Source organism: Gymnoscopelus microlampas (assembly GCF_963454915.1).
Source record: "Gymnoscopelus microlampas genome assembly, chromosome: 11".
Lineage (NCBI taxonomy): Eukaryota > Metazoa > Chordata > Actinopteri > Myctophiformes > Myctophidae > Gymnoscopelus > Gymnoscopelus microlampas.
Window position 1 is genome coordinate 22,639,100 of NC_139948.1, and position 27,566 is coordinate 22,666,665.

A 27,566-nucleotide genomic window follows, 5' to 3' on the forward strand; every position below is an offset into this window, starting at 1 on the left:
ATGAGTAGCAAGGAGTTGACGGTAGGCCAATCCAGCCAGTACGTGGGGCCTTACCGGCTGGAGAAGACGCTCGGGAAGGGGCAGACAGGTAAGCCCCAAGTTTAGGGTGTTCCCCCGGTCTGATTGTGATGTGTGTAATGCGACTTTTTAGTATTTTAAGCCATGGATCATAGGATTGATGTAACGCTCCAGAACTGTGCTGCTGCTGCTGCTGGGGCGTATGCAAGGTGCAGCGTGCCTCCTCTCTTGGTTGTTGTAAAGGGGTGGGGATAAAAATACATCATAGTAGGCTTATTCAAAACGTAGCCGTCTCAGTCTACCAGGTATAGTGAGCTGATGACAGCCTTGACAGCCCATCACCCGTCAGTTATTACATTGCCAGTAAAGTGTGCTGCTGCTGATGTGATATATTGACATGCTTCCTGAGAGCGAGAGAGAGAGAGAGAGAGAGAGAGAGAGAGAGAGAGAGAGAGTGTGTGTGTGTGTGTGTGTGTGTGTGTGTGTGTGTGTGTGTGTGTGTGTGTGTGTGTGTGTGTGTGTGTGTGTGTGTGTGTGTGTGTGTGTGTTACACACATCACACTCACTCACTCACTCAGATCTCTGTTTTCTTGCCCTGAGGGCTGACCTCACTGCACAGTGGTCTGGCATGGATTCACACCTATAGTTTTTGTCTGTCTGTCTGTCTGTCTGTCTGTCTGTCTGTCTGTCTGTCTGTCTGTCTGTCTGTCTTTTTTTCTGTCTGTCTGTCTGTCTGTCTGTCTGTCTGTCTGTCTGTCTGTCTGTCTGTCTCTCTCTCTCTCTCTCTCTCTCTCTCTCTCTACCGGCTTCTGTTTTCTCTCTTCTTCTATAAATCTCTCAACTCTCTCTCTCTCTCTCTCTCTTAGGTCTGGTAAAGTTGGGTGTCCATTGCATAACAGGGCAGAAGGTGGCCATAAAGATTGTAAACAGAGAAAAGTTGTCAGAGTCTGTTCTCATGAAGGTAGAGTATATCTGTCTGTCTGTCTGTTCGTCTGTCCGTCTGTCTGTCTGTCCGTCTGTCTGTCTGTCTGTCTGTCTGTAACTTATTGTAACCATTTGCCTTCAATACATGTAACCTGTTTATCTTAATAATTTCATAGTATAGGGGCTATAATTCACCTGTGTCTAACTTATGGTCAAATACACTGTGTCAGTATGATAGGACAGGTGGTCAGATAGGTATGTGACAGAAAGGTCACAGGTTCATTCTCCATTCATTCTCCATAATTAGGCCTAATTAATATATCCATTAGCCATGTTTCATTGAGCAAGGTGCCACGCCTCATCTTACTCCACACCAACAGATTAAAATGCTGCTTCAGTATGGCTCAAAGCATTCACAAAATTAATGTTACGTTAGTAACGAGTATAACTCGCATTCTCTAGCCGGCTGTCACATCCGTTAATTCTTTATGTTTGTCAAAACTGGCTTGGCAGTGTGCTAGAACCTGGAGTGTGTTGGTTCAGAAGAAAAGTACATCTGAAGGAAAAAGAAGACACTGTAATTTTGGTATTTAAAGACAAAAAGTCTACCACTGCTTGAAACACTCATGGAGTTTGTATATCTTATTGGTTGTTCAAATACTGAATAGCGTTTTTGTTTAATTTGAAACACATTGAGGTTCTTTTTTTAATAATATTTTTTTAAATTATTTTTTACATTCTTCTTTTTGACTGACTGTAATGAAGTCACTTTTCAGCAGCTGAAACACAGCTGCAAAAGGCTTGGTTTGCACACAGTTCTAAACAACTTATGTTTTCATTTCACCTTTGTTTTTATCAACTTATGGTCCACATCTTTATTATAAGATTCATTCTACCATGGTGCCAGACATTGTTTTTCTCTCTGTATTGTTCTGTTTGTTACGCTTGCATGTCCATTATGTGAACAGTCAGTAGAATTTGGACTTTATCCCAACAATCAATCCCTTCTTCCTGCTACAAGCTGCTACAGTATATTGCTCATCTTTATCGCCCTGGAATGTGGCCCATTGCCTTACTCCGCATTCTGACCACTAGTAGCAATCACCACGGCCGATGTTTGTTAGCCAAATGTAGCATGCTGAATGATAGCTGCAGCAACAGGCAGAAGGTACAGAAGTCCTAGCTTGGCAGCTGAAATACAATGTCAGCCACAATTTCTGACTTTCATCCAAAGATTCAGCTATTGCTTCCCACACCAACCAGGAAAGGAGGTGACCTTGGTCAACGCCTCAGCTCATACAAAATGCATACACATTCAGCAACCAATTTCTATTGTTTGTTGCAGCCCATGTGCACAGTTTTCATATATTAGTACTAGTAGCCTACTGTATATAGACCTTGGCAGTCACATGATAATTCGATTCAATTATAATTGAGGTAACTGGACTTGTATGGTATCACATTTTCAATTGGCTGATATTTGATGGGAGCAGAGATTAGTTTAATGAGATTTGCGTTTTGAAAATTGACAATAGCTGTTCAGCTTTTTATTAATTAAAGTCATAAAGCTTACAGTAAAAGAACAGTGCGTTTAAACTGTGAGATACCTACAGCATTTTGTTACCCTAGTTTCCTCGGCATCTCTGAAGACTCATGCTAAAAGATGTTAAGGAACACATACAGTAGAAACTAGATTGAGATCGGCTTATGGCTATTGTAGTTCAGTATAGATGTCTTGGGAACATATGAATGCCACTATATAAAACACATTTACTCACAAATTAAAGGGGTATTTCACTTTAAAACACTTCTGAGTTCATTTTCCTGTCTACTCAGACTTTTGAGTTTTTAAGTTGCGTGATTCAATACTTAGATATTTGATGTTCATTTGATCAGACATCCACGTCCCCCTCCTATGCTGTATAAGCCCATTCAACTTGAAACTCCACGTTATCCATGTTAGACCCATTGAAAACTCATATCCCATTAGAACTTCATTCTAATGAATGAGGGGGCCATCATTTACCTATTTCCATCAAAAATGTACAATTTGGTTTTGTATTCATTTATTTATTTCATTTTCTAGACCCATGTACAGTATGTGTGTTTTCAATGAGTCAACAGTTTTGACATGGAGTTGAATGGGCTTATATAGGACGGGGCTTTTCTGATCAAATTAATATCGGATAAAAATTATGAATCAAAAGGACTATCCCCAAATATTATGAACTTACACAATATGATTTGGCCCTGTTTGTTTTTCACTGGGTGGCTACTAGGGGGACAATCACAGTGAAACCATACTGCCCTGGTCTATACCAGTTGCTCTTTGAAATTGTGACACAATTCTTTTTTTCCCATTTGTGCTTCTGCTTGTCAAGAACTGGTGTATTTACCATCATTAATAACTGTAGCACCAGTGGTGAGAATCAAGAGGGATTTATCTATTACTAATGCAGGTACAAGCAGCAAAATGTTGGTGTGACCTGTTCCGCAGAGACAATACAATATAGCCATAAGATAACAAAAATAATGCTAGATGTAATAAAGTAAAACATAAATACAAATTCACTTGTATGTATATTGTGCAAGTAACATTTTGAACAGCTGCTGTTGTTTTATTTTGCTTTTATAATTTTGTTAGTTCTTTTGTATTTTGACCATGTCCTCTGGGCCTTCAGGGCTCTGACAGCCGCAGGGGGAAAAAAACTCTTTCTAAGGCTTGAGCCCCGGACTGTTAGACGACCCCAGCGCTTTCCATTTCACCATCATCACAAACAGTCCGTTACTAGGATGGTGTTTGTCCTGGTGTTGCATCAACAAACCAAAGTGCAGAAGTGATTCTGGTTGCCCTTGTTACACAGAACCTTTACACTTTTTGTTGTCTTACACTTGTTTTTTTGAAAACCAACTTTTCCTTTTCAAACTCACTCTGACGTAAAGCCACACACAACACTAATAACACTAACCCAGTGTATTATGTATTGTATGACCATACTAGTCATCTGGCATGTTTAAACTATTGACGGAAAAGTGGTCTATGTTTATATACAATTATGGCCGAAGCTGTGAATAGGCAATGATGTATTGACAGCGGTACGTGGAACAAGGGGCTTTTCTATGTTTTACTCTAACTCTTCTCATCTTTTGAACCCCCTCTCATTCTCAATACCCGGCATTTACCCTTCTACTACTCTCACACACTTATTCCATTTTTTCACTGCTTGCTTGCTCTCTCTCTCTCTCTCTCTCTCTCTCTCTCTCTCTCTCTCTCTCTCTCTCTCTCTCTCTCTCTCTCTCTCGCTCTCTCTCTCTCTCTCTCTCTCTCTCTTCTCTCTCTCTCTCTCTCTCTCTCGGCAGGTGGAGAGAGAGATAGCAATTCTAAAGCTGATAGAACATCCTCATGTTCTGAAGCTTCATGATGTCTATGAGAATAACAAATACCTGTGAGTACTTTCCTCTATCCCTCCTTCCATTCCTTATCTTCTTCTCCTTCTTTTGCCATCCCTTTCTCCCCTCCTCTCTCGTCCCCTCCCGCCTACAACGCCTTTCAACTCTCCTCTCCATCCTCTCCTCTGCCTCTCGTCGCCTATCTCCTTCCCCCGTAACCACCCTCTCTTCTATTCCTCCTTTCATTCTCCCTTCCCCATCTGTCTCCTCCCTGATACTCTCTCTCTCTTTCCCCTGACTCTGTCCATCTCCCATTTCCTTCCTCTCTTGTCTTCTTCCCTAACACTCACCACCCCATTCTTGTTTATCATTACTCTCTTTCCCCTCCCTCGATCTTACTGCACACCCACCCCCCCACTCTCTTTCTTTCTCTCTCTCTCTCTCTCGCTCTCTCGCTCTCTCTCCAACGTAGACACTAAAATAAAACAATGCTGGACAAACAAGAACAATGTAGTGTCTCCTTGTCTGTTTCCCGTCTATCCCTGTCTTTCTCCCCTTTGGCCCTGTCTGTCAGTTACCTGGTATTGGAGCATGTGTCGGGAGGAGAACTGTTTGACTACCTGGTGAAGAAAGGCAGGTTGACTCCCAAAGAAGCCAGGAAGTTCTTCAGACAAATCATCTCAGCCCTGGACTTCTGCCACAACCACTCCATATGGTGAGAGAGAGAGATAGTCTCTCCAGACACACTGTTGGCTCACACAATGTTCAAGTGCTTCCGTCTAACAGTCTGTAAATCGGAAGTGCTGAAAATGAGAGAGAGAGACACACACACACACGCGCGCGCATCCATTTCGTCTCTGTGGTCGTGCAAATAAGCCCTACGGGTCAACAGATTAATGTAAGCCTATCCAGATTGCTGTATAGCAGAAATGTAAATTTCATTAAATGTAATTGCAAACAAAACTTCTTGTCACAACGTTTGCGAGGTGTTACAGACTCTGTAGCATTCAAAGATTGTGAAAGAGTTGTCCGGCTTGAGATTAGGTGAGAGCTAATACATGTGTTATTTTGGAACATGGATCACACAGATAATGTGTCCTTGCTGCTGGCTCATCATACTCATGTCAAGATGTCTTACTTTGTCTCACATTTGTCTGTGTGTGTGTGTATGTGTGTGTGTGTGCGTGCGTGCGTGCGTGCGTGCGTGCGTGCGTGCGCGTGTTTAGTCATAGGGACCTGAAGCCAGAGAATCTTCTCCTGGATGAGAAGAACAACATCAGGATAGCAGACTTCGGTATGGCTTCTCTCCAGGTGGGGGACAGCCTGTTGGAGACCAGCTGTGGGTGAGTCTTTTTTATGCTCATCTATGCCATTTCTGCTTCATTAGATATTACAGCGACAGATATGGAAACATTTACATATCGCATATCCTACTATCCTGCTATTAAATCCGTCCATCCTCGTCCATCTTTCTCATCGGTGGGTTGACCTACATGTATCAGTCTGAAATTGTAAATTGTAAATTATGCAGGGAGTGAGGAAGTTGATTCTTCACTTTTCTCCAATTTAAGCTGTTCATGATCCTTTTTGCCACGGGCTATGCGATCTGTAGTCTCAGTTGTGGTCCCCGCAGGCTATGGGATATACAGAATAGTCACAGTCCCATAGCCCGGACGAACGGTGGGTGGAAATGCGATTATGTACTGGTAGTATTATTACCAGTATCTGAGAAGTCAGTGCGTCAACCACATAGTCAACTCTAATCAATTCTAATTCATAATTCTAATTTAGTCCCCACTCTTGGGGTATTTTTGTCACTGTAGTGACGTGACAAATGAGCAGTGGTGGAAAAAGTACTCAAATTCTTTACTTGAGTAAAAGTACCAATACTGCAATATAGAAATACTCTGTTACAAGTGAAAGTCCAGAATTCAAAATTTACTTGAGTAAAAGTACAAAAGTATTGGCATCAAAATGTACTTAAAGTACCAAAAGTAAAAGTACTAAAATATTTGAAAATAGCAGATCTACAAGCTCACAACGCGTTGCAGCTTGTAGATCTGCTATTTTCAAATAGCCTAAGTATAAAACAGGGCTAAAGTGGTTAATGTATGTTTCATAATGTAATAATTTATATCTGAAAAGTAACTAGTAACTAAAGTTTTCCAATAATTGTAGTGAAGTAAAAGTACAATATTTACCTCTGAGATGTAGTGGAGTAGAAATAAAAGTATTGGAAATTGGAAATACGCAAGTAAAGTACAAATACCTCAAAATTGTACTTAAGTACAGTACTACTTAAGTAAATGTACTTTCAACCACTGCAATTGAGAACATTGTCCTCTGCATTTACCCATCCTAACTATTAGGAGTAGTGGTCTTCTGGTTGAACACCTATGTTGCACGTGGTTTCCTGTTTGTCTACAGTGTTTTATCCTGTGTAAATTAGATGTTTCTTAACTCTAATACAATGTACACCAACTGAACACGTTATTAAAACAGTGGCTGTTAGTGATTTTTAAGTCTGTTTGAAGCAATGGTCCGCGTTTCAACTGAGTCAAGCATTCACCTGATCAGCCTGTTTTACTGACAGAGTGAGTCCAATGCTATTCAACTAGTAGGCTGCAGCAATGTACTGTATGTGATACACATGTAAGACCTGGATAGATTGGATGGAGAACCAAGATATTGTGTTTTAATAATAATTCATTTATTTAGTAATTCTGTCTTTTCTTGCCAGATCCCCTCACTATGCATGTCCAGAAGTCATCAGGGTGAGTGCTGTGTGTGTGTGTGTGTGTGTGTGTGTGTGTGTGTGTGTGCGTGCGTGCGTGCGTGTGTGTGTGTGTGTGTGCGTGTGCGTATGTGTGTACGTGTGTGTTTGTGTGCTTGTGCGTGCTTGCGTGTATTTTATGCTGCTGTGTATTTTATGCTTAATAGTGCTTTTCATTCATATGCGCCTAACATTGCTGTGTGTGTGTGTGTGTGTGTGTGTGTGTGTGTGTGTGTGTGTGTGTGTGTGTGTGTGTGTGTGTGTGTGTGACAAGTATGCCATCTTTTGTTTTGTATGTAACATTGCTCTGCTTTACATGCGCTTTGTAACTAACTGTTTTCCCTTCATCTGACTGCACTGGTAGTGTTTATGTCCTTTGTACATCCTGTACTTCTTATTATGTGGACATAAATAAATATTTCAAATGTGTGTGTGTGTGTGTGTGTGTGTGTGTGTGTGTGTGTGTGTGTGTGTGTGTGTGTGTGTGTGTGTGTGTGTGTGTGTGTGTGTGTGTGTGTGTCACAGGGGGAGAAGTATGATGGTCGCAGGGCAGATGTGTGGAGTTGTGGTGTCATCCTCTTCGCTCTTCTAGTGGTAAGACCACCATCATCATCACCATCATCAATGCTCTTCTCTCTCTCTCTCTCTCTCTCTCTCTCTCTCTCTCTCTCAACCCTAGAGCCATCTCCTTCCCTTTTAAAAAATGTCTCTGTATGTTCTGCCGCAACTCATCTAAGTTCCAGCTTGTTTGAATGTGTGACGTCTTCTCATCCCCTATGCTCACTTTTTCTCTTTATCTCCCCTCCCTCTCTCCCTCATTGACTCACTCGCTTCTCTTCCACTCTGGGCTGTATTCCGCTCTCTTTTCCCTTCCATCCATCCATCCATCTCTCTCTCTCTCTCTCTCACCGCAGGGTGCCTTACCCTTCGACCATGACAACCTGCGTCAGTTGCTGGAGAAGGTGAAGAGCGGAGTGTTCCATATGCCTCACTTCATCCCTCCTGACTGCCAGGCTCTGCTGAAAGGAATGATCGAAGTCAACCCCGACAAGAGACTCACAGTATGCATGCATTCATGTTCTCAAGTCGCCACGACTGATTTCAGTCATTTGGATTTCATAGAAGACAGCATGTCTTCTATGGAAGCATGTTGCGCAGTGAAAATAGCCGATAGATCGGCTATTTTCTGCTTGTAGATAAGCTATTTTAGGTATTTAAAAAAAAAAATTGAGCATTTGAAGTGATCAAATTGTATATATATGTTCAGAGGCATCTTCCATAACATCTTAATGGTCTCGGATATTTCATATAAAAGCAAAGGTTAAAGCCGCAATCTGTGATTTCTTCACCTGTTTTGCAGTATGTAGAGCAGCAGGGACAATATGACTAAGACATTATAGTTTTACATATTGTGTTAATTGTTTAGGATACAGTGCTAGTGTGGGGGGTTCCTTTCACACTGTTTCACAAATCGCACATTAAGACTTGGTCATACAAACAGTTTCAGTTGTGAGATTTTATTTTGCTTAAATCTATGAGTATGTGGGAAGGGATGAGAGAGAGGGGGGATGTATGAATTGAGGGAGGGATGGGGAGATGGCGATATACAATGAAAAAATGGAAAAATCAACTATTTCACACATTAGTGAAAGGCATAAAGTTAGGGCACCCCAATTTATACGAGGTCTGCTCATAATTCCGACATGCCATTGTTCCGACGATTAGGTTAGTGTGAGGTTAGGGTTAGGGATAGGGATAGGGTTAGTTATAGTTTTATGCATGTTGTATCTCTCTCTCGAGTCCCGATGGATTGCAATCATGTCCAAACTGTCCAAAACATTTACAACTCAATACAATAACTTTGACATTGTCATTCAACCATTGTCAAAATTCCAAACACTGGAGATGTGCTAGTTATATAGTATTTGCATACTCTACCATGAGTATGTAAATACTCATGGTAGAGTATTTAGCTAGATTGTTTAAAATAACATTTTATTCATTAATTCCAGGGATGTCCCCAGTGATTAATTTCACACAAGTGTACTCAACATTTCTGAAAACGTTTCTTCAAATAGTTGAAAATGTAATAATTAATTAAAATGAACACCCTTAAAATAGCCAAAACTGAGTACATATGGCTTCATATGAAGCCATTTAAAATGTTTATACTATTGGAATCTTACACACCTGCTCCCAAATAATTAATTACATCATGCCAGTGCAAGGTTCGCAAATGTAGGTCAAATCAATTATGCTGGTCCTCCAGCAGAGCAGGTCTGAAGCACACTACTGACTGACCAGCTCCTAAGGCTTAAAGTTTAAACCATAACATGAGATGTAGTATTGGATCTTCAGCCAAACAGAAATCAACCATGGTAACATTTAATTTGAATGTATTTGTTTATTTTGCTTGTTAAAAGCAACATTTTATTTTAAGACATGACAGTAATATGGGTGCAAAATGGAAACGCGTAATAAAAAAAATTAAATCTCAATTAAAATATATATTTAATAGAATAACCACATTTTATTCAGTAAAAGGTTAGTAGGGGCTGCACCGGTTCTCTGTATATCCGTGCACATCTCTAATTAATTCACAACTCAAAGGAGGATGTGTTCAGTGAACTGGTTGAGCCACCAGGCACCCTAATGGGTTATTAATTTCAGTCATCATCAAAGTTAATCAAATGCTGCATACTACAATAATCTACAATACAGTTGAGTTTGAACTACTGTAGCTTTAAAATAAATTGATTACACATCAGTAACTATAAGCAGCAGATAAAGAAACAGTGTGTTATTATGAGTCACCACTGTGGGAAAACGCTTGCCTTACGACAATAAACTATTGTAGCATTGCCAAATTAGACCCTGATCCTCATCACTGAATGATAATCACCTTGACCTGAGCACATAATATTCAATATAAAACCAACTTTACTACTGCAATTCAAAATTGCAGTAGTCACTGCCCTGCCTTCTGAAACAATCTGGCTAAAGAGAGGAACATGGCATTGGCAGCCAATTTCAGCAAATAAACACCACACGTACGCAGGCGCACACACTGGAAAACTGATTATCTTTCTGACATTTCATAACGCAAAATGTAATCCTGGCATGAGTTATGGTGAGCACACAGGCAATTGCATACAGGCATGAGCCAATTCTGCTTATTATCATTACAAACACATTATAGGCTATGATTCATACTGCATACAAGTAAAGTTAATATTCTATTTCTATTTCTTATGAGTAAAGTTACAGATGGTTTACAGAGCTTTGCATCATGTCAGAGTTCAGTAAATAGACTGTACTAATAGGCTCTTGCCATGCTTGGCTTTGGCAGATCTGTCATCAGTTGAAAGCTAATTTCAACTGGCCAAAGGGTGGCACCAGAGGAAAAGCTGTGGCGTCACCAAAGTCTCTAGGGTTCATCTTGGAATCTACCTATTAGACTGACAGACATCCTTAGAGACCCGCTGCTAGTAGGACAAACAATCCTATGCTGTGGATATAGACAAGGATAGGCCAGCATGTTCGGCCAATGATAGGCAAGACTGTCACTGTTTTAGCTGATAACTGGTGACATAAGCCAGTATGCCATGGCTTAGGCAGTAGAAGGAATTTCATCACTTGATTATAGTTTATTACTTTTTCAAGTGTTGATTAAAATTGTTCACTCTATTTATAACCCATCACCAACATGGTTCCATCTGTCAAGGCTGGCCCCCTGCAGGCATACATTATTCCCATATATAGGCATATATAGAGATCCAGTTGTCCAGAACTGCTCCAACCGATCATGACATCAGGGATCTCCATATATGGGCATAAAAGAGACAAGATATAGAGATATCCTTATATGGCCATAAAAGGGACACAGGCAGACAGATACAGAGATCTGATCTCCATACAGTATGGGCACAAAAGGGACACAAAAAGGCACTTTTTTCACAACTTTTTCTCCACCAGGCCAAAGACGTGGCCGAGACTGTTTTGCCCCCGTCCATCCGTCCGTCCGTCCGTCCGTCCGTCCGTCCGTCACTGTATCCGTCCGTCCATGTGTCAGATTTTTGCAAAACATTTTATTTTATTTTACTCCTACATATTTTGTCCAAACATCACACAAATCGGTACACATTATCTCTATAGTCATGTGATCCACACAGATCTGTCTGCCTCGTTTCCCTCTGAAGTCCTTGACTTCATTGTGTCATATCCTCAAACTAAGACTAAGCAGTGTGTGAAATATACTGACTCAGTATCAAGAAGCTACAGTAAGAGCCAAGACCGCTGTCTGCTCTGACGGTAAACTCATGATGCATTGTGGGGGAAGGGAAACAAAAGAGGAGACGGAATGAGGGAAGGAGGGATAGATGGATGGATGGATGGATGGAGAGAATGTAGGCAGAGAGTCAGAAAGAGAAAAAGGACACTGCACAGTTCACCTAAATGCCACGAGGCTCCATTGAAAGAAATGATAGAAATCAAGGTTAAAAAGAGATGAGCAGAATGGAGCGAGTGATAGAGAGAGAGAGAGAAAAGCTGAGGGGAGAGGATGAGGGGATGGATGAAATGGACAGATGGCTGGAGAAGATTCCTCTATTCAAGGCATAAAGTGAAGCAGCAGGGAGGAGAAGAGAGAGGGGCATGAGTAGCATGGTTTCAAATGTAGTTCACATACCGGTACTTGATTGGGGCTAATACAAAATTCTCCAATAAACTACTTGTTACAGAGCTGATGTAGCTGTTGTTCAAGTCCACCTTTTACACCAGCATGCCTGTTTGTGTCATGAACATGCTTTGTGATGTCTGTAGTTTGTTGCTAATAACTATGCTTTTGTCCTTTGTTGGTTGCAGCTAGAAGCAATACAAAAACATTCCTGGTACCAGTGAGTATCTTTTTTTCTCCTTTTTTTTTTTTTTTACTTCTGTAATCTCTCTATCTCCTAATGTCTCTCTCTAAAGCCTGAAACCTACTCCACATGAACGTGAACGCTGCGTTCTGTATTGTGTCACCTGAACATCGTAATGCGAAGCGAGGGTTTCTATAACAGGCAACAGTAGAATGAAGCTGTGTTCCAGTGTTAATTTTGACAGCACATTTTGATTTAGTTTTAGTCTTTTGAATACAATTCAATTTAAATTTAGTCATCTGAAATGTTTAACTTTTAGTCTAGTCTTAGTTGTCTAAATAGCATTCATTTTAGTCAACTAAATCTCCATTTGATTTAGTCGTCGACATTTAATTTTGGCAGGCCTTGATGCCGTCATAATGCCTGATTTCTAGATCGGCTATTTGTGTGACACCCACGCCCAGCTAAGCATAAAAGGATTTGTCTTATTTCTACAGGAGCACTAGTCCCTCCCTAACATTTCATCTAGTTTTTATTTGTTGACAAAATTGTCTGTATATTTAGTCACAGTTTTAGTCATCCTAGCTTAGTTTTTATTTAGCTTTCGTCAGTGAAAAAAGGTAGTCGCCGAACATATGCCGTATCGTTGGACTGACCACATTTGCATAAAGTTTGATTCAACCAACTTTATTCTAATCTTATATGTCCAACGCATCCATCCATCCAGTGAAAGCAGTGCTCCTGTGCCGTATCTGTGTGGCTACATCATTATGTTTTAAACATAATTATGTTGTTAAAAGGTTTAATACAAGTCTCCCGACAAAAGGTAACATTAGTTGAGAGACACATGTTTTACTTTATTAAAACATGCTGTAATTATAACTTTGTCTCTCAGATAACAATAATTATTATTACACATTGCCCATGCACTGTGGTGCACAATATCTATTTTACTTTCAAGAACAGTTTTATGTGATATAGTATTACTTGTATTATTTATATTTTTCTGAAATGTTTCATATTAGGTAACTGCAATGTCAAACAAAATGGCATTGTAAATGAGCCTATAATTAAAGACATGTTATGCATATGGCACTGCCCCAGAAACACCTACGTTTTCCGGACGGAAAGGGGGTCCAATACGTCTAGATACTGTACGTCGTCGACTGAGTAGGTGTGAGAGTAGCACAGTTAGTTACGGATGTTCACCAGGGATGCATATTTGTGCCAGCTGCACCAGATGTTGTCATTTGCTTTCATGTACTTACGTGGAGTATGTTTCAGGCTGTCCACTCACTATCTCCTATCCCACACGTGTGTGTGTGTGTGTGTGTGTGTGTGTGTGTGTGTGTGTGTGTGTGCAGGGACGTGCACACATAGACACTAGGTGGTGCTAGAGCACCTGCCGTTTGCCCTCTGGACAGCAATGTGCCCTTTTGAAAGTTCGTTTTCAAAGTGTTTTTTTTTTTTTTTTACAGTGTACAGTATGTGGCCCATGGTAACGTCGATCAATTCTGGATTAAAAGCTTCTAATATGCCCCAAATGCGCGTTATAAATGTCGTCAAAAACATCCCCACACGTGCCCCGCGGCACTCTCGTACGTGCCCTGCAGCCCCTCCCTTCCCTGCTCTCAACGTGAACGCGCAGCGCAGTGCAGAGCAGAGCAGGCAGCCACTCACTCAGGCAGAGTGAAGCCAAGCAACACAGTCACGTTCGTCCCCTGCGCGGGTTTTCTTTCACTTCTCTCTTTCATTCAGTTTTTGCACTGATTGACAGCCACCAGGTAACAAATACAACGAGTGTATTGTTTAATCCCCTAAAATCAGATGCCAAACTATAACTTCACTCTTCTTTTCTTCAATTTCTTGCATCCATTTAGTCTCGTTGTGCAGAAAGTCTCATTCAGCGCAGCTGTGCCTTAATTAGCGTTTTCCAGTGGTGGAAAAAGTACTCACAACATTTCTAGTAAAAGTAAAAGTATCAATACTGCAATGTAGAAATACTCAAAAAAGAATTTACTTGAGTAAAACTACAAAAGTATTGGTATCAAAATGTACTTAAAGTACCAAAGTTAAGTAACTTAAGTAAAAAAAAAAGTGCTCATTATGCAGAATATCCCATTTCACAAGTTTTGAAATGTATAAAAATCTTTTGAAAATAGCAGATCTACAAGCTCCCAATGCGTCATTATGAGCTTGCAGATCTGCTATTTTCAAATGGCTGAAATGTATAGGGCTGAAGTGATGAAATGTATGTTTTGTAATAATAATCTACTAAATCTACAAAGTAAAGTTTTCAAATAATTGTAGTGGAGTAAAAGTAGAATATTTGCATCTGAGATGTAGTGGAGACAGTAGAAGTAAGTGTATTGAAAATGGGAAATACTCAAGTAAAGTAAAAATGGCTCAAAAAAATGTTGATTTATATTGGTCAAACAGAACCGAATTAGACCCGAATTAGACCCGAATTAGACCGAGTTAGACCCGAATTAGACCGGAATTAGACCGAGTTAGACCCAAATTAGATCCGAAAAATTTTGCGCCCGCGCGCTTCGCGCGCGGGCGCGTGTTGTGGGCGCCACAGAAGGTGCCCTTTTTTTTCACTTGAGCACCTGCCCCTCTAAATGTCTGTGCACGCCCCTGTGTGTGTGTGTGTGTGTGTGCTTGCATCATGCGCACATGTTTTAGTTTCTTTAGTTTGCCTTTGTGTCTGGTTGCTGTGTGTAATATTTTATATAAACGGATAGGTTCTCAATGGGTGGTAGTTAACTTTAGTGTACATGTCTTAATCGTAAGCCACTTTCAGACATGCACTGTATTATGGACGTTTTTCAGAGTTCAAAGCTGTATGTATGAACGCGACATTCCGGCTCAGTAGGATCGGACATGCAACAGAGTTTATGCGGGTAGGACCCTTAACTCAAGTCCGGGTAATGTCCGATTTGTCTCAAACCGCTCTATGTGCTGTGGATTTACATTCAGTGTGTGGACGTGTTGATGCCGCTTCTATTGTCGTCGGGTGGAGCGTCCCCTCCTCCCGAGGTGTTTGGAAAGAGAACTGAAAACCAGTTTAATCGTTCTGCTTTTTATTAGCGTTCGATATATTCACCGTTCGAACATAATTGTCTCTTTACTACTGCCTAATTGTAGACAGCGAGACACCTGGTGCTTCCCTCCGCAGTGCACACTTGTATGTGCACACGCTGTATATAGAGCCCAATGTTCTCTGAAAAATATTGCATTTGATCCTCGCATCTCCCTCAGGCTGTGCCTGTGTTATATTTACGTTGGAGTAGCTGTGTGCGTCTACCCAGACCCCGCCCCTCACCTTATCAAACATTCATGGATATTTTTATGTTTTTGTCGCCAATAATTTGATGACCGGCAGCGGTTCTGGTAGGATACACAAAGAGTCTCCTTTGTGTCTGCTACCGGAACCACTGCCTACCGGTCCGCTGGTCATCAAATGATTGGCTTAGGAATGCGACAAAAACTAAAACATATCCATGAATTCAAGTCTCCATGGGGTGACTAATTGATAGAAAAAAAGTTATTTTTTGGGTGAACTATCCCATTAATGTGTGAACACATCTGAAACTGACATTCTCTTGTTGCATGCTACATGTATGAACGGCCAACACCGGACAATATCTCAACCTGATTCCCCGGACATTTTCCAGTTCATTTTTCATATGAGAAAGTGGCTTTATATAGTGATTTTGCACTGGAACATGCCCTACTTAGTGAATGTCCAGTGTCAATACTGCAACTAAGTATCAATCAAATAAAATGTTTTAGCAACAAATATATAAAAATGCCTAATTTCACTCGGGTCTATTTTCACAAAATGAGACCATTGGACTGCATGGTAGTTCATCTCTGCCAATAGCACACATAGGCTAGCACATATATACATATCTACATATCTACTTGTATATTTGTATAAATGTCTCACATTATTATGGAATATCCCCATGTTATCTGCTATTTATGAATTATACATCCATTATTTTGTGTTTTGACTGATGAAGATTGTTGTATCAGTCCTGGATTAGGGAGGTTGTTTTTGTCTTTCTCTTTTTACCATCAGTTATAATTTGTCTATTCATAATGACGATTTGTCTATAAAAACCTTTTGCAAAGAAAAAACAAATCAAAATGGCAGTTCATACATTTTTGGCCCCCAAATTGCATGAGGTAATTTACAAACTGTATCTGACTACATCCTCTGGCCCCTGTCGCCCTGGTTCAGGGGCGGTCGTAACGAGCCGTGTCCAGAGCAGCCTCCTCCTCGTCGGGTGTGTTTGAAGAGGATCCTGTCGCTGACGGAGCTCGACCCGGACGTCCTGGACAGCATGCACTCCCTGGGCTGCTTCAGAGACAGAGCCAAACTCACAAAGGACCTGCAATGTGAAGAGTGAGTACTGTACAGCATATGCTGGACATAAAGGCATGCACGCACGCATGCACCATAGAGGTATAATATAACTAGAGGGCGGATTGCCCCGCCCCCAGCTATCATTTCAATGAATGTGCTCAGTGGCGTTTTGAAGCACCCGGAAGCCTGCCGGAAGTAGAATTATTGAGTCGTTTTTGGATACACCATAGAGTTATGAGAGAGAGAGAGAAAGTGCATGCGCACTAGTGTCCTTTTTGCGTCCTACGGCAGCCCGGTTGCCAAGGAATGAACGCGAGATATTTATTAAATACACTCGAGATGCATATTTATATGTAAATGCATATGTATTTATGTATAATATGTTTACATATTTATATTTATATATATAAATATCTCTCAGTATGTTTTGCTCGTGCGTGTATTTCTCCTCGCCTGCAGTTCCAGCTTTGGCCACTGGGGTGGCGGCTTCAATGTTTCTCAGCAACTCTGAGGGCTTGGCATGCACGCACACACACATACTCACACACAGACATGCATGCGCTACGCGCGCGTGCATGCATCCCCCGATGTGTCCCCCCATGTCATTTTCCATTCCAGCGCCCCCTGACACTCTGACACATAGATTCGGAGAGCTGGGAAGCAAACCGGTGACCCTCCGATTGCAGACGGATATCCGCTTTCTCCCTTTCTCTCTTTGTCTCTCTATCTCATTCTCTTTTGTATGTCTTGTTTTGGCAAGTCTGTTACACCATTAATTTGTCTGGAATGTACTTGGTACTGAATCAACAATGGCTGTCTGTCTGTCTGTCTGTCTGTCTGTCTGTCTGTCTGTCTGTCTGTCTGTCTGTCTGTCTGTCTGTCTCTCTGTCTCTCTCTATCTTTACTTATATTTCTATCCCCCCTTTTACCCTCCTTTCTCTATCAATCTGATATTGTTGTTCACTACCCACAATGCACTGGTGTTTGGGTTGATCTCTTCAGCTCACTCAGAACTGTATTTATTGCATCATGCTTTCAAAAATGCTTTCAAAACAATATTTTCGTTCTCCCAACAATTCCCTGATTTCTCTCTTTTGTAACATTGTCTCTACTCTTTCTTTTAATCTCTGCCTTTCACTTACTGTCACTCTCTGGCTTCTCTCCCTCCATTTCTAAACCCCCTCACTCTATTCTCCGTCCCTCTCCCCCCTCTCTCTCTCTCTCTCTCTCTCTCTCTCTCTCTCTCTCTCTCTCTCTCTCTCTCTCTCTCTCTCTCTCTCTCTCTCTCTCTCTCTCTCTCTCTCTCTTCCCTGTGTCTCTACCTGGCCCTCCGTCAGGGAGAACCAGGAGAAGATGATCTACTACCTGCTGTTGGACAGGAAAGAGCGTTACCCCAGCTGTGAGGATGAGGACCTGCCTCCCAGGAATGACTTAGGTTAGGACACACTGAACACACAGGAATGACATAGGTTAGAACACACTGAACACACAGGAATGACATAGGTTAGAACACACTGAACACACAGGAATGACATAGGTTAGAACACACTGAACACACAGGAATTACATAGGTTAGAACCGAGGTTCCCAACCACCAGGCCCCGGTCTGCGGGACATGTACCACAGGGCCGCGTGAATGCGGCCGGGGATTTCCAAGTTCATGGATTGTACAGATCTGCGTATGTCCGAGCCACTTCAGTGTCGCTTGACAGTGACATCACTAACGAATTCTTGGTATCTTTATCCTAGTCTTTTCAGCGAGTGTTGAGCACAAGCAGCGCTGTCACTGCAAGCTGTATTTTTTTCACGCTCGTGCTACTGAAACACTAGCGGGATTATTATTTCATGTCAACATTCAAGTAGAACTATCAGAAGGTGTAACCCAGGTAAAATAATGCGTCACACTTTTTTTTTTTAAGAATTATTTTTTGGCTATTATGCCTTTATTGATACGATAGGATAGTTGGCTGACAGGAAATGGAGAGAAAGATGGGGGGTGACATACCATAACCCATGTCCACTTTTTCACAGACCCTCCCAGGAAGCGCGTGGACTCCCCCATGTTGACGCGCCACGGCCGGTGTCGGCCGGAGAGGAAGAGCCTGGAGGTCCTCAGCGTCACGGAACAGGGGTCTCCCACCCCGCCACGCAGGGCCCTGGACACCTCAGCACACAGCCAGCGGTATGGACCAACACAGACATAAAGACAGACACACACACACATGGGTCAGGGTATTGCAAGTAGCAGAGTATGACCTCGATCTATTGAGAGTCAACGCTCTATCCAACCTTTTAAACAAAAGAACAAACCAAACAAGCAAAGGCAAACAGACGGAACTAGCGTTGATACATGATTGATAGTCAAAAGTTTGACACTAAAGGGCCATACACACTGGGAGTGTTTATTTCACGCCATCAATTAGCATTAATTTGAAACTGCCAGGTCGATTTTTCAGTGTGAATAAAATTGCCTGTATGAATGAGGCATCACCAAATTAATCGTGATGTTTAATTTTCGCAGACGCATTTTCACGCCTTAAGAATAAAATACAGAATACTAGGAGAATGGTTGACCCATGGTTGAACAGATGTTATTTTAGCCCGTCTGGCAGCTCTAAGAATGGTGTCAGTCACTGTCCATCCACCACTTTGGTCCCAAACAACACAACAACCAACAACTGTCTATTGCCATGGAATTTGCTGTGCACCTTCGTGCACCTGGGAGAATTACCTCTACAATTTTTTGTGACCCCAAGGCCTTTCACTATTTTGAGGCGGTTCTAAATGGACCATTTCAGGTCTGTAGGGTATATAAATGGGAACCAAATGGACCCGTGAGTTATGGGGGTCCTTGGAATTATAATGTTTGAGAACCACTGATCTACTTGACTTCCTGACCAGGGTGACTGTATCTGTTTCTCTCCAACAGGTCTCGCTCTGTTAGTGGAGCCTCCACTGGTCTCTCTTCCAGTCCTCTCAGCAGCCCCAGGGTAAGAACTCTACTGTATTCTACCAGTGGGTCATTCTAATCTCCTCTCCTCTCCTTTACATGACATTATGTAACCTGACTAGACAATTATTACAAACTAATTACAGCCAGGAGTGGAGGGGATTGGCACAGAAAACTGAGGACAGTTCACCCAGTCCATTCATATTTACTGCCTGTGATGGTCACGACTCTGTCAAAGAAACACTGTACACTGCCTGTGTTAATTGTATTGTTGTGGGATATTGTTTGGTCACCATGGTATCAGCAGTGGTGTTTAGTGTGTGTGTGTGTGTGTGTGTGTGTGTGTGTGTGTGTGTGTGTGTGTGTGTGTGTGTGTGTGTGTGTGTGTGTGTGTGTGTGTGTGTGTGTGTGTGTGTGTGTGTGTGTGTGTGTGTGTGTGTGTGTGTGTGATTATGTGACTGTGTGTGCGTGCACGTGTGTGTGTGTGTGTGTGTGTGTGTGCATGCGTGTAGGTGAGTGCATACATGTGCACAAGACTACTGTAAGTGTTTGGGCTTCTTTGTGTGTGCTTCTATATTTTTAACCCAATGAATCTTCTCTTTGGGTGAATGTTTTCGTTCGGTATTTTAGAAGTCATCTGGATGGCTTATTCTGTGGTCTGTGCCACGAGAGTTCATGTGAATTAGCCATTTCCTCCATGCTACCCCCAATACCTGTACATGCTGTCTCATGATCACCCATCTCATGATCTGTATTGTCATGTCATACCGCTTGGAACACAATAAAAGCCTGAGTGTTCATTTAACCCTTATAGGTACATTTTTTTACATTCTCAGAGAGTTAAATTTACACTCAGGATTTTGCTGTGGAGAGCTACACAAAGACACTCACAGGCACTCACATACTGTAAATAAATAAAGCTATGCAGTGTTGGGCAAGGTACTTAAAATAATGTAGCAAACTAAGCTACAAGTTACTCTTTATAAAAAGTTACTTAGTTAATTTTAAAGCTCTCAATAAACATAAGTAGATAGCTACACTACAAGTTACTTATTAAAAGTAGGGGACATTATGGATGGAGATGGAGAATTCCCTCTCCCTTTGTTGTGATGGAAAAACTGTACACAAAACACATCTGTTTTACGTCGATGTGCCACTGAAAATGTAGTGATGTAGCTTTTGTCAAGGAACCAGCTAAATAAAGAAAAAAATATCTTAATTACTATATCATTATGAAAGTAGTGAAGCTACCCACAAGCAACTGGGAAACATAATTAAAGTTCACCCAAAAAAGTACTTATTTTCTATCAATTACACACCCCATGAAGCCTTGAAATCATGGATTTTGTTCTTGTTTTGCCACATGGAGATGCCACATGAAATGATTGGCTTATGCGACAAAAACAAAAAAGTCTTTTTGTAACCTGGCTCCACCCCCTGAATCGCTAGCCTCGCATTCAGGGTCTGGTGACACTGTCGAAGGCGGGTGTTTCTCTGTTGAAAATCTGTACGACGAATCGGGATCGGGATAATCCAGTATGAACCAATTGCCAATGAGTCCAACTTTGACCACGCCCCATCTCAGAAAACGGCTGCACTGAGAGGGCTTTCAGACTGAATAATGGAGTGAAACGAAATGAAAAAAGTGTCAGGCTAGGCTTTATGGGGTGTGTTTACAGAAAATAAGTCATTTTTTGTGAACTACTCCTTTAAGCCCAACAATGCAGTTATACCCGTGAGTAATACAAATATACCAAGAAACTATAAATATAGCACACAAAAGTAAAATCCTCCATGTTCATTTATCCTTTAAATTAACACCAAGGATTTTACTGTGCACATGTTGTAGTTGCACATGATGTCTAAATGGCTCATCTTCCTGAATGGTGTCATTTGTTACTGCTGGATCATGCGCAGTACACAGTGGAAGCCAGTGTAGAAGTTACCCGTCATGCATTTATTCTGCATTGATTCTGTGTTATAGTAATTTAGACAATACGTAATATTATACCAAATTGTAATATTAGGAAATTCTAAATGGTCTATAAACCTACTAGATCCTACACCAGGGGTGGACAACCTTTTTGGGCACGAGATCATTCAGGGCCAGGCAGTGAAAAACACCATTGCTTTTACTTCTTATTATAAGCTGCTCTTGATATTCTGCCAGGGCAATTTCTATTAATTTGCATCCAAACCAGTAAGCCTGAGGTTCCCAGCTCCTGCATTTCCTCCGTCGTCGGTGTGTGAATGTGTGTGTGAGTGGGTGAATGTAATGCACATTGTAAAGCGCCTTGCAAAGGCACTTTATAAATGCACCATTTACCATTTAACCAAAAAGCCCGTAATATTGTTGTTGTTCGGTCGATCGTAAACACATGGTTGTCCACCACTGTCCTACACCATCTGTAGCATCAGGTGTAGGTCTTTGATTAGAACATTGTACCTTCATAAAAAAAAACAAAGAAATCCTCAGTTTTCCAAAATTCCACTTGGGCAGTGTTTCCTAAACACTGGCTCACATTCTGTATTTGTGTGGATGCCGTGATGCCAGATGATCATAAACAGCGATGATGTCACATCCATGGAGTGGCCATTTTAACCCATCTGGTCCATTCTTCTAGAAGTACTCTAGAGAATCATAGGATAGTTTACCGTACTATTTATAGATAAACCATAACCCATGCCATCGCTCACATCTCTCCATTCCTTCTCATTCCCTGTTTCTATCCATCCATCCATCTCCTCTCTTCCCTTCCCGTCTCTTCTTCTCTCCTCTTTCCTCTTCTCCATCCATCAGAGCCCAGTCTTCACTTTCAACCAATCAGAAGTCACGTCCGCCTCCGCCAACACCTCCCCCAAACCACCAGAGCCCAAAGCGGGCGGGGCCTCCACCACCTCGCGTCCGTCCCGCGCCACGCCCGACCCAAAGACCCAGACCCTGCCCTCCAAGGGCCAGTCCGACCGGCCCCACCTCCAGTCCATGAAGTCCCTCCCCCTACAGACCCCCACCTCCCCTTCCCCCTCGCCCTCCCCTCTCCTCTCGCCCATCCCCCGCTTCTTCTTCTTTCCCGCCACCTCTGTCTTCAAGTCATCCGCCAAGGGCGGCGCCCAACACTCCTCCGCCGCTAACGCTGCCTCTAACTCCGCCCCTCCTCCGCCCTCCCCTGCCTTGTCACAGGTCACGCCGCAGGGCTCCCCGCTGCCCACCCCCCTGGGCACGCCCGTGCACCAAATGCAACACCCCTCCTCCACCACCCCTCCCTCCTCCTCCTCCTCTTCTTCGTCGGCCTCCAGGGCGGACGGCGGAGCGTCCATGTCGCTGACTCCGCCTTCCAGCCCCGGAGGCAGTGGAGGATTGGCCTCCTCGAGCTCCGCCCACTGGAGGACGCGTCTCAACTCATTCAAGAACAACCTGCTGGGCTCGCCACGCTTCCACAGACGCAAACTACAGGGTGAGTTCAATACTCTATTTATAGCTGGTTTACTGACAAATTACAGGGTGAGTTCAAAACTCTATTCATAGCTGGTTTACTGACAAATTACAGGGTGAGTTCAAAACTCTATTTATAGCTGGTTTACTGACAAATTACAGGGTGAGTTCAAAACTCTATTTATAGCTGGTTTACTGACAAATTACAGGGTGAGTTCAAAACTCTATTTATAGCTGGTTTACTGACAAATTACAGGGTGAGTTCAACACTTTATTTAGAGCTGGTTTACTACACACTAAACTCAGGATGAGTTCAACACTTTATTTATAGCTGGTTTACTGACAAACTACAGGGTGAGTTCAACACTTTATTTATAGCTGGTTTACGGACAATCTACACAAGGTGAATTCAAAACTTTATTCATAGCTGGTTTACTAACAAACTACAGGGCGAGTTCAAAACTTAATTCATAGCCGGTTTACTAACAAACTACAGGGTGAGTTCAAAACTTTGTTCATAGCTGGTTTACTAACAAACTACAGGGTGAGTTCAAAACTTTGTTCATAGCTGGTTTACTAACAAACTACGGGGTGAGTTCAAAACTTTATCATAGCTGGTTTACTAACAAACTACAGGGTGAGTTCCAAAACTTTATTCATAGCTGGTTTACTAGCAAACTACAGGGTGAGTTCCAAAACTTTATTCATAGCAGTTTCTATAACAAACTGCACTGTGAGTTAAAAAGGTTTTTCATAGCTACTTCAGGTTCACTAACACATTTCAGGGCGAGAAAACGTATTATTGACAGAAAATGCAATAATATTCCTTGAACTAATAATATTTCTCCACCTGCAGGGTGATTCTGAAAAACGTACTCAGTCTGCTCAGCAAGATAAGCTGTATATACTGTCAAGACAGATAACTTTGTTGCAAGCCTAGTACTAAACTTCATACATATAACTACCTCACTGACACCAGACGTAGGGTGAGTTGTAAAAGCCGTTCTACCAAAGAAGTACTGAACAATCTTAAAAATGTCGATAGGGGACCCTTGGGTGGCACAGGAATAAAGTTTTATTAGCCTATCAAATGTATTTCATTATACTGTATTAATAAGCCATGTTTTGCCCAAATGAAACTGACAGGCGCATTATGAATTGAGTAAAATATGAAGTTAGGATTTCAAAGCTTATTGTTATTCATCAATTTACATTTTATGCACATATTAAAAAAAACTAAAACAATACTGTCGGTACAGAAATCTATACTATATCAATACTGTGGCTGTTTGCGGTACGATATACCATAAAACGGTATACCGTGACCATCCCTACTGCCAACCACTGTAGAGCCTAGTGGTTTGGACTTCAGTATGCTCTCTGTACTAACAATAACTGAAAAGTTGAGACAGCATCTTGCTTACATTACCTTATAAAGTTATGCATTTTTTATAATATGATGTGATATTCCCATGCAGCTAGTTAAGAGTTGTTGTCAGAGATGTTAGGTGTGTATGTGAGCGATGTATGGCTGTGCATTACCACTAATTGGAACAAAGAACGAAGATGAACCCCATCAGGTCCCGTCATCAACATTCACTCTTCTCTCCCTGGTCCTCCTTCACTCTCTCTTCCTTCTCTCCATCTCTTACAACTCGCTCTCTGACCTATTCTTTCTTTAATCCCTTCATTCATATCTTTCTATCTCCCTTTTTATACCCCTGTCTCGGTCTAATTACTCTTTTCTCTCCCTCCTCTATCCCCATGTTTCCCACTTCCTCTCTATCTCTCTCTCTGCCTCTCCCTTCCCCTTCTTCACCTGTCTTCTCTGTGTCTCTCACCCCCCTTCTCTCTCCTGCTTTCCTTCTTCCACTTTTTTCTTTCTTCCTTTCTTTCTTTGTCTTGTCATTTAACTTTCTGTTCCAGTTCCTACATCCGAAGATATGTCCAGTTTGACCCCAGAGTCCAGTCCAGAGTGAGTATTATACTACTAGACTACAGCACACTACAGCAACATCACACTACATTACAATACATGGTGTTTGGGGACCCCCAGGGGTCCTTGGGGGGGTACCAGGGGGTCCCCAGCTAAATTAGATAATAAATCATTTTAACCCCTTTATCCATATTTTATACATTAGCTATTCAAAAATAGCAGATCTACAGTACAAGCTCATAGCATGAGCTTGTAGATCTGCTATGTTTGAAAAGAGATGGGGGTCCGCGGCCAAATACATATCATTTTGGGGGTCCTTGACATGAAAATGTTTGAGCACAACTGCTGTGCGTAACATAACAGAGCCTTCATTACGTTTTCCACTTTAGTGTGTAAAACGTATGACAGAATGACTCACATGTTACTCATCAGGTTACTCATGATGTTACAGCTGTGTTTGGATCTCACATTATCCCTAGAATCTACGGCCACCTGGTGGCACTACTGTATACATCATGTAGAGCTGTAATACCAAACCATGCCTAAACAATGATATGTCTTTGTTTTCAGATTGGCAAAGAGGTCATGGTTTGGTAACTTCATCACTCTGGAGAGAGAGGAACAGATCTTTCTGGTGATCAGAGACAAGCCTCTCAGCTCAATCAAGGCCGATATTGTCCACGCCTTCCTGTCCGTGAGTGTGTCTGCTCTCTAAGAACCGATGTCTGGGTATCCGTCCAGTTAGTTTTAGATACATTTCATTAGAAAAGCTGAATGGAAATAATTTACACAAATTGAGTGTTTTTCATGTCAACACATGTACCTTACAGCGGGGCTTTCACGCAGGATGCGCAACTTTACAGCGCAGCAGAGAGCGAAGCAGCAAGGACTATACTACTATTTTGGCAGCTATCTTTATTTATAGTATCATCCTGGCTAATGTAGGAAGCTAGCGCTGCCTGGTAAGGTAGATGTCAATGTAGTATTGTTCATTTGTTTCAAACCTGGCAGCCCCAATTGAAAAGTGATGTTTTGCCATGCAAATTTTGATTTAGCCTACTTAAATCGGTAGTCCCACGTGAATGACTGGTACACTCAGGTCGCTATGTGAGCACCGTGTGTAGCCTACACTTTTTCCACAATGTTCTTCTTTTTTTTTAAGATGGGGGGGTAAATTAATAGTTTTTTGAGCGGTGTAGCCGCTCCTATAAGTGGGTTTGGGACCGTCGTGAAAAGAAAATCTGTCTTTGAAAAACACTTTTTTAAGTAGGCTTATCTTATTCGTATCGGGATACAAGCCCTGGTGCTACTTGGTATCGGATTGAAAAGAACATTTGTGGTATCGCCCATCCTTACTATACCTACTGAAACTCTTGTTGTATAGACGCCTTACCTTTCTTTGTTTACGTTTGTCTTTCTCTTATCCAACCATTTACCTCACCCCACCTGGCTTGGCCTCCAGATCCCATCTCTCAGCCACAGTGTGATGTCTCAGACCAGTTTCCGGGCGGAGTATAAGTCCTCTGGTGGTCCCTCTGTCTTCCAGAAACCTGTCAAGTTCCAGGTAATTGCCTCATTTTAGCTTCAATTGCTTTATTTTGATTTACAATCCGTTTTTAGTCTGGTTATTTATACTTCATTACTTTAATTAAGTGTTCATCATGTATATAATATCAAATCAAATAATCCTGGATGACTTTAAACAAAAGGTGTACAGTTCATTCTCTTTTGTGTTTGATGGCAGGTGGATATAAATTCATTCTCTGAGGGGGAGAGGGAACGAGAGAGGGAACGAGAGAGGGAACGAGAGAGGGAAGGCAGGAGAGAGTTGGGAATCTACAGCGTGACCTTCACTCTAATATCAGGTCTGTTCTGGATCGAAAGAGTGCGAAATAACATATCCCTGACCCTGTTTTCATTCTCAGGTTGCATTTATATCCTCTCCTCCCCTCTCCTCTCCTCTCCTCTCCTCTCCTCAGGTCCCAGTCGGAGGTTCAAGAGAGTAGTGGAGACCATTCAGGCTCAGCTTCTAAGTACTCATGATCAGCCTTCTGTGCAGGCACTGGCTGGTGAGTAGTAGTACATATTCATATACACACACACACACATACACACACACACACACCCACACGCACACGCACACACGCACACGCACACACACACACACACACACACACACACACACACACACACACACACACACACACACACACACACACACACACACACGCACACACACAGTACTGAGTATGGCTGAATTAATTGAGTTTTTTTGCAATTAGTGATGAACAAATGAAAATAACTGTTTTACAACTTATCATCAAAATTGTATACACACAAATACACAAATACTCCTTTTCTCACTGTTTCTCTGTTCGTCCCTAATTCTCTCCTTTGTTCTCTGATTGTTTCACCTTCTTTTACTCTCTCATTCTCTCTTTTAAATCTCTCCTCTCAATCAATGCCCCCCCCCCACCTCCGGCACGAGAAGACGAGAAGAACGGTCAGCTGACCCCTCCGCCCACCACTCCCACGCGGCAGAATTCCCGGCGATCTGAAGGCGGCGGCGCCGACCGGGACCGCGAACGAGAACGAGAGAGGGACAGAGAGCGAGGGGACGGAGGGAGCGCTGTCGCTGTCGTCGGAAGCAGCGGGAGCACCGTCCTACAGAGGAGAGGCTCTTCAAAAGAAAAGACAAGGCTGCTCTCTACGTCCAACGGGACCCAGTCTCAGCCCTGAACAAAAGAAAAACACCTGTGAATGTTCTGGAAGGACAGGCCGCCCTTCCTTCCATCTACCTACTTTCCTTTCTTCCTTCTTTGTGTTCCACAGCAGCTTCCTGCTTTCCTTCCCAACCTTCCTTCCTTCCTTCCTTCCCTCCCTTCTTCCTTCCGCCTCATGCAGT

The 27,566-nt window shown here is 42.2% G+C and overlaps 1 protein-coding gene across 1 annotated transcript; it reads left to right on the forward strand.

Annotated features, from left to right (window-relative positions):
- On the forward strand, nucleotides 1-27,505 carry LOC311055562 (serine/threonine-protein kinase BRSK1-like; the record flags this gene model as incomplete). Its single annotated transcript, XM_084071801.1, has 20 exons — nucleotides 1-88; nucleotides 885-979; nucleotides 4,303-4,388; nucleotides 4,907-5,047; nucleotides 5,559-5,675; nucleotides 7,073-7,106; nucleotides 7,631-7,699; nucleotides 8,020-8,166; nucleotides 11,969-12,000; nucleotides 16,217-16,381; nucleotides 17,680-17,777; nucleotides 18,374-18,524; nucleotides 19,272-19,332; nucleotides 22,474-22,747; nucleotides 24,652-24,700; nucleotides 25,232-25,355; nucleotides 26,124-26,225; nucleotides 26,406-26,526; nucleotides 26,641-26,730; nucleotides 27,153-27,505. 20 exons carry the CDS (start codon nucleotides 1-3, stop codon nucleotides 27,398-27,400), a joined length of 2,292 nt encoding a protein of 763 aa, XP_083927927.1. The 3' UTR covers nucleotides 27,401-27,505.
- Between the last annotated feature and the right edge of the window lie 61 nt (nucleotides 27,506-27,566).